At 43.2% G+C, this 11,465-nt stretch overlaps 1 protein-coding gene across 1 annotated transcript in view; it reads left to right on the forward strand.

Moving 5' to 3' along the window:
- The window catches only part of zfyve16 (zinc finger, FYVE domain containing 16), a 42,731-nt gene extending 31,293 nt beyond the window's left edge, over positions 1 to 11,438 (forward strand). The window contains exons 12-18 of the mRNA XM_057819623.1: positions 1,153 to 1,257; positions 1,693 to 1,843; positions 1,916 to 1,996; positions 2,310 to 2,472; positions 2,533 to 2,638; positions 2,707 to 2,859; positions 5,996 to 11,438. Of these exons, the coding sequence (XP_057675606.1) occupies positions 1,153 to 1,257; positions 1,693 to 1,843; positions 1,916 to 1,996; positions 2,310 to 2,472; positions 2,533 to 2,638; positions 2,707 to 2,859; positions 5,996 to 6,154 (918 nt within the window). The 3' untranslated portion in view covers positions 6,155 to 11,438. The remainder of the gene's footprint in view (positions 1 to 1,152; positions 1,258 to 1,692; positions 1,844 to 1,915; positions 1,997 to 2,309; positions 2,473 to 2,532; positions 2,639 to 2,706; positions 2,860 to 5,995) is intronic.
- The last annotated feature ends 27 nt before the right edge of the window (positions 11,439 to 11,465 follow it).

Genomic DNA, 11,465 nt, shown 5'->3' on the forward strand with positions numbered 1-11,465 from the left:
CTATCAGATGTAAGGTCAGAGTCAATAATTACGCCAAGGTTTCTGACTTGATTTGTAGCTGTAAGTGACATTGTGCTAAGTTGGCTGCTTATCTTTGACCTTTCCTTTTTTGGCCCAAAAATGATCACCTCTGTCTTCTCCACATTTAACTGGTGAAAATTCTGGCTCATCCATTCATTGATTTGATGAATGCATTTACTCAGGGAGACTAAGGGACTGTAATCATGTGGGGACACAGAAATGTACAGTTGTGTGTCATCTGCATAGGCGTGATAGGCGATGTCATACTGTTCCATTATCTGAGCTAACGGAAACATATAGATGTTAAATAAGAGTGGTCCAAGAATTGACCCTTGAGGGACTCCACACGTGAATTTGGTTCGTTCTGACTGATAGTTTCCGATTGACACAAATCAAAACAAATGACCACACATGCTGGCTGTCATCCGTCATTCCAGGGATATCATATTTTGGTTTTTAAAAAGAGGACACAAATAACAGACATAAATAATCCCAGTTTAGGTTTATATTCAAAGTATATGGATCGATAGCGTGCACGCACTGTCCGTGCATGTCACACACACATACGCGCAGTTTGCCCCGACTCTCGGCCGTGTAAGCAATGTTGAAATATTGCTTATATGGAGCAGACAGAAAACCGATCATTCTCAGGCTTATCCTCAACGCATTTTTATTTTTTTAATGACTGTTGTCAAGCCCGACCATTCCTAAAAAGCCGAGTTCAAGGCAAGCTAGGCGCTAATAACGCACAGCTGCACCGCTACCGTGACGTCTCTCTCGCTTTTTGATGACGTAATTGCTGCATGAATTCCGATTTGAGAGACTGGACAGTACAGACCGCCACGACAGTCTGAAAAAATGTGGCCCAGATCGGATTTGAACCACATACGAAAGTGACCCAGATCGGATTTGAAGTGGTCCAGTTCTATGCGACTTGTCACGTTCAGACTGTCAAGTTAATGCCTCACTCGAGTCGGAAAAACACGAAAAAATTGGATTCGTGCATTAAGACCTGTAGTATGAACGTAGCCATAGTAAGAAAATTACAGTATATCATTTTGTCAACGTAACTCGATGAGCGAGACATAGGTTCCTGATCCCTGTTTTGCTTGGGTGCTGTTTTTAACATAGGACCTGAGGAACTACCAGTACAGCCTGCCGTCCGTAAAGGGTTTGACCATCCATATGGAAATGGGCCACAGCTACATCGACATCCCAAAAAGCAGTTTCGATGAGGTAAGCGAGAGTTGCTATCTGCTCATGGTTGGGTTGCCATCATGGTGGCGGGGGACCCAGTAGTTCATTACTCGGGACATTTTCAGGGGGAAATATTTTCCCCCAAAATGATATTTGGCCTGCCTGTGTTTGCGAAAAAAAAATGGTAGTTATCCAAGATATATAGATTTTTATATTCAATTTTTACAGGTTGAAGTCCTGTCAAAGCGTTGCTGTTGTTCTTGTGAAGACTAAAGACTAGATTTATGCTTCTGCGTTCACAGCAGAAGGATGAAAAGGGCCACAAATGGATGTCTGTTATTGTCAATGGCACTGAAAGAGTTAACACTGACAAGAGCAGAAAATCAAAGCTGCTTTCAACAGTGTCATTTTATTACGCGGAGTAGAAATGTGGATTTCCATAATGTACGAAACGTGCGAACGTACGTGTTCCAGATGCAAAAGGTGGTGAGCGCCGCCAACGAGCACGTCATCAGCATCGGCGCCGAATTCAGCCGGCGGGCCGACTCCCACCTGGTGTGCTTCCAGAACGAGGACGGCACGTACCAGACGAGAGCCAGCAGCGCGCCCGGCAAGACGCGCGAAGGTACACGACGACCGCCATCTGAACGCAGCTTTGACTTTTTCCGGCCGTTGACCCGGTCTCTCCTTCCCCTAGTGACGGGGGCCGGCTTCGTGGTCTTCAACGGTGCCCTCAAAGCGTCGTCGGGATTCATCGCAAAGTCCAGCATTGTGGAAGGTCAACGTCTCGTCGTTTTCGGCTGAACTGAGAAAAAAGACAATTGAGGGGGAGTGAGAGAAACGAAGTAAAAAAAGGAAGAGGGGAGGTGTTGAGATCAAGAAAAGAAAAAATGGCTGCCATTGACGACGCTAGGCGTTCAATCCGTTTAAAGTGGGAACGATGGACGTTCATATGCTGCCACCTTCCCTCTCCAAACGGATTGGACATCTTACAAGCGATAAACTCATTGATAGACAGATGATTGGATCCCACATGATTGGATGTAAATCATCCTCATTGGTCATTCTTCTCGCTGGTGTTGAATGTGCAGACGGCCTGATGGTGCAGATGCCGGCAGAGACCATGGAGGCCTTACGTGCCGCCCTGCGCGATCAGAACGACTTTGACATCTCGTGCGGCAAAACGGACCAAACCGAACTGCGGGAAACGGTCACTGTGCGCTGGCTGGACAGCTCGCCGCCCACCCACACTGGGTAACGCCACACCGTCCGCGCTTTTGACTCCTCGTCTACTAACCGTTGTCCCTCGCTCAGATCAACCAGCGCCGTCGACGGGAGGAGCCTGGACGACGCGCGGGGCGTCAGGATGCGGCAGGACGGCGATTTCCGCTCCGACGGACGCGCCATCGGATGTTCGGAGGTGACGGCGACTTATTATCGCGCGTGTGCCGTGATCTCCCCCGGCTGACAGATGCGTCGTCCCAGCAGGTCTTCTACCGGCCGCCGTCGGAGCCGTCCTGCGACGTGTTCCAGAAGGAAGTGGCAGCCGCCGCCTGCGGCGCTCTGACGCGCCACCTCGCCGTCCTGACCGCCGGCAACGTCAACTCGCTCAGCCTGCGGGTCTCCACGCACGGAGACGTGGTAAGGAGCGCCGCACACCTCCGTGGCGTTCCGTGTGTTAAAAGCTGTTGAGTCAGGAAGCTTTTTCATCCAACTGAATCGATTCACACCGATCAAACACAGGCTCGATATCAATTGCATGCCTAATATTTACAGTTGCATGTCATTTATGACAACAACAACTTTTCCAGTGGAAAAAACTTCATATTTCACATTTTCAGAACGCTCCTTGATCTACAGTTTTTGTCTAATTCAACAGTTTTTGGCAAAAAAAAAAAACCAAATACGCCAAAAACTGTCCCGTACATTTTCAATGGACCCATTCAACTCACATAAAACGTTTCCATTCACTCCTATTGATTTTAAATTCGGACCAAAAAAATCTTCCTCAACTTGCCCCAAAATAAGCAGCAAGTTCAAATTTGACAAAAACCTTTTATTGCCCCTATTCATTTCTAATAGCATCAGAGGTTGCGCTAGACTTTTTCGTTGTCTGTCATTTTGACTGACAGGGTCATAAAAATCCAGTCATAATCTATTTTTACCCGTCACTTAAATTTTTAAAATGATAATAATGACATATCCAATAGTATTTAGTTTTCATTCATTTTTAATTAATATTCTGTCCGAACAAGCTTAACAGAGAATCCACACCGTGCCATCACACATCAAGCAGATGAATATGTAACTTTTTCTCCGCAGTGACAAAAACAGCTGACTGTGGCCCCAGTAGGTAGGCTACATATGGAACAATGAAATTAACAATTCACCTGCTGTGGCCTGAACGCAGTCTCACACCTTCCTCCTGGTACGCATGGACTTGAATTGCGTGCCCGCTTGTGCATAATCAAATGTCTCAAGAAGACATTTTTTTGAAGAAACTTCGGACACTCAGTTTCCGAGTAAGGCCAACGACGTCATGCATCAAGAGAGACAATAGCTAATTAATATGCTCACTCGCCACCCTGTGGTCTGGGGTGTGAATTGCAACCTGTCAAAATGACAGATGGACTTCAGTTTTTTCCGTCACCGTTTTAAAAAAACGGTCAACGACGGAAAATATTCGGTTAACGCGACCCCTGAATGGCATACAGTGCCAGCCAAGAGTGTTGGCACCCCTGCAATTCTGTCGGATAATGCTCAATTCCTCCCAGAAAATGATTGCAATTACAAATGCTTTGGTAGTAATATCTTCATTTATTTTGCTTACAATGAAAAAAGACAAAAGAGAATGGGAAAAAAATAAATCATGATCATTTTACACAAAACTCCAAATATGTGCTGGACAAAAGTATTGGCACCCTTTGAAAAACCATGTGATGCTTCTCTAATTTGTGTCATTAACTGCACCTGTTACTTACCTGTGGCACATAACAGGTGGCGGCAATAACTAAATCACACTTGCAGCCAGTTAAAATGGATTAAAGTTGACTCAACCTCTGTCCTGTTTCCTTGTGTGTACCACATTGAGCATGGAGAAAAGAAAGAAAGAATTGAGAAGCACTATTGTGAGGAAGTACGGGCAATCTCAAGTCCATCTCCAAAGACCTGAGTGTTCCAGTGTCTACTGTGCGCACTGTTATCAATAAGTGTAAAGCCAATGGCACTGTGGCTAACCTCACTAGATGTGCACAGAAAAGAAAAATTGACGAGAGATTTCAACGAAAGATTGTGCGGATGGTGGATAAAGAACCTCGACTAACATTCGAACAAGTTCAAGCTGTCCCGCAGTCCGAGGGTACAACAGTGTCAAACTGCACTATCCGTCGGTGTCTTTCTGAAAAGGGACTCTATGGTAGGATACCCAGGAAGACTCCACTTATGACCCAGAGAGAGAAAAAAGCCAGGCTGGAGTTTGCCAAAACTTACCTGAGAAAGCCAAAAACGTTTTGGAAGAATGTTCTCTGGTCAGATGAGACAAAAGTAGAGCTTTTTGGGAAAAGGCATCAACATAGAGTTTACAGGGGAAAAAATGAGGCCTTGAAACAAAAAGAACACGGTTCCCACAGTCAAACATGGCGGAGGTTGCCTGATGTTTTCGGGTTGCTTTGCTGCCTCTGGCACTGGACTCCTTGATTGTGTGGATGGCATTATAAAGTCTGAAAACTACCAACAAATTTCGCAGCATAATGTAGGGGCCAGTGTAAGTAAGCTGGGTCTCCGTCAGAGGTCATGGGTCTTCCAGCAGGACAATCACACAAAACGCACTTCAAAAAGCATTAGAAAATGTTTTGAGAGAAAGCACTGGAGACCAGCAATGAGTCCAGACCTGATTCCCATAGAAGACCTGTGGAGGGCTCTGAAAATGGCAGTTTGGAGAAGGCACCCTTCAAATTTCAGAGACCTGGAGCAGTTGCCAATAGAAGAATGGTCTAAAATTCCAGCAGAGCATTGTAAGAAACTCATTGATGGATACCGGAAGCGGTTGTTCGCAGTAATTTTGTCTAAAGGTTGTGCTACCAAGTATTAGGCTGAGGGTGCCAATTCTTTTGTCCGGCCCATTTTTGCGAGTTTTGTGTAAAATGATAATGATTTTAAATCTTCTTTGAATCCTCTTTTGGGTTTTTTCATTGCAAGCAAAATAAATGAAGATATTACTCCCAAAGCATTTGTAATTGCAATCATTTTCAGGGAGAAATTAACTATTATCTGACAGAATTGCAGGGGTGCCAATCCTTTTGGCCAACAGCGTATAAGTACGCCTGCCCCTCTGCTATTGGATGCATTGTTGACGTTAGCATGGCAGCACTCTACTCTATTTGGGCCGCGCCTCTCAGTGCAAATTCATTCAAACTTGGCCTTCCGTCCAAGACTGCCTTCCACCACTCACTTCCGTTGAAAAGTTCGATCCAAACTACTGTAATGCCCATTCTTCGACTCGCCTCCCCCTATGCCACAGCTCCCCATTCCGATCGTCTCTTAAGGGGGACGTGCATAGTTACGGACATTACAATACACAATGAATAGACTGCCACTGATCCCTTTGAACTAGGCTGCCGCTAGTTTGAAACAGCCTTAAAAAAAAAAGAATCTCATTTGTAAGGCGTGGCGGATTTATTTTTGTGTGGCGGTGCGCCACAATCTTTATGTAGGGGAAACCCTGTACAGTCATATTTAATATCACTGGTTTCAACTGTATGTGGTTTTCATTTCGTAGGTGGAGTACCAGGCCGGGTCGGGCGGGTGCCCCCTACCTCAGCATTACATGAATGAGCTGGACAGCGCGCTGATCCCCGTCATCCACGGCGGAAGCAGCGGCACGCCGCCTCCTGCCTCGGACGTGGAGTTGCTTTTCTTCATCACGCACGCCATCTAACACACACGCAAGCGCGCAGGTAGCTCGAAAAGCGCCGCGCCGAGGCCACGGGAAGGAAGCCGGCGACCCCTCCGGCGCAACGGACGGGACTCAATCCGACCGGCAGGCGCGAGCGTGCCGCGACCAAGCTTTCTCGAGCGAATTCCGCTTAGACTTGGAACGCTAATGCAGTGACATTTGATCGACAACTGACAATTGTACGTGCGTGCGTCCTATTTACTATTTGAGTGCCATTGACAACGATGGACGTCCTATCGACGACATATCCGGTGACGTAATCACGCAGTTGAAATCGGAGACAAGGGCTTAGCAGCTTGTCCAAAATAGGGCTCGACCGACTCGTGAAAGTATCGCTTTGGCGCAGTCTTGGGAAAATGAAGTGAGCCACCTTTAGGGAAGTACTGTAACTCTGTGCCGCCGAGTTTACGTTTTCAACGCACGTTTTTTTCCAGCACCAAATTTCAGTCTTGAAAATTCAGTTGTACAAATTTCGGTTGCAAAAATGAATTCGGAAAAAATTCAGTTGCAAATACTGAATTTAATTCGCAAAAAGTTCAGTCCCAAAAAATTCAGTCGCAACACTCCACTCCATACTCGCAATTATGGCTAGGCGATATGGCCATAAGTACTTATCACAGTAAATCAAGCAGATTTACCATAAAAACTCGCCGTTCATCCTCATAGCTTCTGCTATAGCGTTCCATTCAGCTTGCTCTTTAATGTTGTCCTTATAAAAAGGATCTGCTGCTTCTTAAGTCACTTTGTGACTTTCCACCTCCATGATGAAGCATTCTTCGCCCATGTTCGCTGGTGTTTAAGCACCTGGCCTGTTGACTCCAGGCCTGGCTCCGCCTATTTTGGAGGATGCGTCTCCGGCAAAAATAGAAAATAGCCCAAACCATCCGGCGGGCTTTGGGAAGTCGGAGATGGTCCACAGTCAATTTGTTGCCGGTATAATTTGAACAATAGGATAGAATTGACACTGATTGGCTCTGTTGCTATATCTTGCCGGACCCGGACCGCAAACGTGTCCGGTATAATTTGGCCTTCACCATACGCCAGGGGCGTAGGTTTGGTCTCAATATTGGTAGGGACGATATAACAGCACAACCTGCATGTACACTTTTTGCTGGCGACGGCATATTAATAAGACCAAACAGCAGGGCCGGCCCAGGCCATTTGGGGGCCCTAAGCAAAATAATGCCAAGGGCCCATATTTTTGGCCCACCATTTCGTCACAGTGTACTGTGAAACCCATACATGCAATCCAACCCATACGTCCATATTTTGTATATTAATCAGATTTTTCGTTTCTCTGCTCCAGAAAGATAAATTCTCTTCGACATATTCGTGCATCTATTTTCCAAGCAAGTTTGAGCACCAATCATCGCAAAATAGGTTCAACGTCACTCCCCAGGTTGCCAGATTGTAATGACAAGAAAATGGATGTTTGCATAGCTAAACGGCACTGCGCGCCACATTATTCACGATGCTCTATCAACAACGTATAAAATGAGGTTGCCAGATTGGGGGCCCCCTAGTGGTCAGGGGCCCTAAGCAGCTCCATCGTCTGCGCATAGGCTGGGCCGGCCTTACCAAACAGACTGGGTGAACGGGGGTCAGGGCTACATTTCTCACCAATAAGAACCTAATTAAATGATAGGCTAAATGATTCATTCAAAATAAATCTTTATTGACTAACTTTCACACTGCAAATTCACGTTATAACGTCTTAATCTGATCATTTTTCTTAAATCTAGTCGAATAGTTTTCTTCATCTTGTTTTGAGTTTTAAAAGGCTAGTTAACAGGTTAACGTGTAAGATTTTTCAAATTAATTTTAGTAAATATTACTATTTATTCTTATTAAGCCCAAAAATCTAAGTCGGTCATTTTTCACCTGTCAAGAAAAAAATGCTTTCATAAAATATTCTGAACAATATCTATTGTTGAATTAAGAACATTTCTGGCAAGTTTTTTTTTTTTTTTTTTTCCCAAATTAAATATAGAAGCTTTTTGTTTAAAATGTCTTATTTTCAGTTAGGTATTTTTCTTAATTCAAGAAATCTGAGTAAAATTTACTTGAAGCACTGGCAGGTAATTTCACTTATTTCTAGTAGATTTACACTGAAAACAAGGGAGTTTAAGTTCTTTTTTTTTTTTAGTATTAAGGAGATTGTTTTTAGCAGTGCATATGTGTATGTTCAGGTGATACGCCGTTCGATTCAAACCTTTGTTTTCAAAAACTACTGAAGAAACATTTTGAAAACTTCCAGAATAAATGTCTGGATTTTATCAGCAAATTTAAATTGCAATATTTAAACACAAATTTGTGTATTAACATACAAAGAAGTACAAAATTGTGAATCATCTCTTCACTATCCAGGAATAAAAATAAAATAAAAAAACATTTGTCTTAATACCACTCAGAATTGTCTGTCTAAATAAATTAAATATAACAAATACAACGTCATAGTCAGGGAATAACAAAAATAAATACAAATTTCCTTCAGGAAAAACACAACTTTTGTCCACAAGCAGAGCCAAACTCAACAAAAAATGAAAGCTCCTTTGGGCTGCTTTAAGACCGCATAAGCAAAATAAAAATGAAAACTGGGAAGAAGGGGATAAACCTTGAGTCACTACATTTCTTACAACTGAGTTCACTATATTTCTCAGTTTAATTAACATTAACATAGTAGAATACACATACAGGAGGACACTTCTCCTGAAGCAGCTTCCTACTCAGGTTAGCAAGTTCACACAATGTAATGTGATGGTAATGCTAAACTGTGATACAGGTCGGACTTTCAGAAGCAACATGAGTAATTAGTGGTGCCCGCCGTTTCCCACCTTTACAACAATGACTGTTCACATTACGTCAAGTCATCACCCAATCAGACATGCGTTTGAGGAAAAAAACATGGACTGGCTAATTCAGCAAGCGATAAGAGGGTAAATGTAAGTCTGAAAATAATGCACTTAATAATGGCTGGGTCAATTCTGTCGTTACAACATATGGGAAGACAATCTAAATGACCAAATAACTGAACACATTATATAATGCAAATAAGGTTGCTTAAAAGTTGGGGACAATTTGAGCATCCTGAAAAGTTTTTTGTTTTCCTAGTGTTTTGTCCCTACCGTCCCGATGCAAACCTACGCCCTTTCCATATGCTGAGATTAAGGGGGGCCCGTAGGGGGGCATTACCCACCCCCCCATGTCCAAAAGTGTCATTGCATGTAATTGACTTTCAAATATATGAATTTCACATGAAGTCTTTGCCAGTTGTTTGCCTGTTGTTCAAACAGATGATGTGACTAGCACCTTAGTGACAGTCATTTGCTTAGCTTAGCTCAACAACAACAAAAAAACACCCAAGACAAAAAAATAAAACCCTGCTCATTATCAACTTTTGATAGCAAATTTTCCTGGCTTCAATATTCAGTCAAAAAAGATGCAGTATTGTGTATTTCTCTTCACTAGGGAAACACGGAAAAACATGCGCGCTCACACACGCACACAGCTGTGATGCCTGTATGTACGAGCATTGGCTAAGCTACTATGCGAGCATATATCTTGTAAGTTAATTTTATTGCTGACGCTGCGTTTCAGGGTCATCAACATTTTTGTCCCCCCCCTCCCGCCCACAAAAGTCAAACTCCAACTATGGCCTTCACCCTCCATTCTGCTAAGCAGTTCAGCCAAACTGGCCAGCCTGTTCGATACTTGCAGTTAACGATGATCAGTGTTGGGCACGTTACTTAAAAAAAGTAATTAGTTACATTACTCACTACTTCTTCCAAAAAGTAACTGAGTTAATAACTGAATTACTCTACTGTAAAAGTAACTAGTTACCAGGGAAAGTAACTATTTCCGTTCCTTTAAAAAGAACTTGTTGTATGTCAAAGAATTTGAAATTTTCTGAGCAGTATTCAAGTCAGAGATAATAGATAATATAGAAGAATAGACAGGTAGTTAACTTGTTTGGTGCTTCAGCAGATTTGAATTGCTTACCATAGATGTCGACAAAAGCTTTGCCCCGGGACATAAATTACAAATTAAATGCAGGCTCTTTCCTTTAATTTCGACAAACTTGAAATAGTGTCTATATCTCGACCTCTTAAAGGACAATTTTTCTTCTGAATGCTCTGCCATCCCGACTCTATGAATCTGTTTTGCGTGCGTGTGTTTGCCGGACGCGCTGTTCCGGTTTGCTTGTGAAATCACCGACTCTGATTGGCTTACAACGACACATGACTCTAACCCGCAGCCAATCACAATCACTTCCATCGCATCTCTCGAGGGGCTGCATTTAGGTAGGCTCGTTTCCCGACAATTCACGTCACCTTCAAAGCGTCTGCAGTCCTCAAGATGGAAGCAGAATTATTGCTGGCTGACAGTGGGAGATGGGAACGAGGCTAGCATCAGGTGTAGCAAACAGAAACGTTACCAAACGTTGGAAAGCATTGTCTAATTGAATGAGCAGGGACAAACAGCTTGGAGTCAGAAGTACGTGCGCTATTCTCGAACCTGAACGCACCCCAAGTCTTGGATGACAAATCAACAGAGCAGAGAGTCGACTCGACACGGCTGGTAGTTTCTTCAATTTATTCAGAGTAAGTAACGCACCGCTTTTGACCGTCAGTAACGGTAACGGCGGGAAAAGTAATTAGTTAGATTACCGTTACTGAAAAAATAACGCCGTTACATAACGACCTTATTTATAACGGCGTTACTCCCAACACTGACGATGATTGACAGGTTTGTGGCTTTGATCTTGCCAAAGAAGCTTGGTAGCTCTACAATCAAAGCAACTCATGTGTCAATCATCGTTAAACTTGCATAAGTGTGATGTGGCAACTCATTGTGTGAGTGAGAGGCTGTTCTCAGCAGCGTGGGTGGATTTGAGTAGACTCAGTCAATGAAGCATTCAATAAAGACGCACATTTTTCTGTTATTCTCGTTAAAAACCAATTCACATTATGAAGGCGGCACGGTGGAACAGTAACACGTTTGGAACTTCTTTTTTTTTCTTTTAACAAACTTTCGGTATCGGATCGGTACTCAGTAGATTCTCAATCAGGTGACTCAGACAAAAATATTCGATCAGGACATCCCTAATATGTACTCTTTTTTTTTTTTTTTTCCCTGAATAAACAAATGATAAAAATGGTTATATTTAACTTTTTTCCTTTTTGTTTTTGATTAAAAACAAAACATTTGAGGGGGGAAGGGAAGCCCCCCCCCTTTTTATTTTTTTATTTTATGTAAATAATAAAAACTATCAAGATATTCACTGTTTTTCCTT

Source organism: Corythoichthys intestinalis, chromosome 17, assembly GCF_030265065.1.
Source record: "Corythoichthys intestinalis isolate RoL2023-P3 chromosome 17, ASM3026506v1, whole genome shotgun sequence".
Taxonomy (NCBI): Eukaryota; Metazoa; Chordata; class Actinopteri; order Syngnathiformes; family Syngnathidae; genus Corythoichthys; species Corythoichthys intestinalis.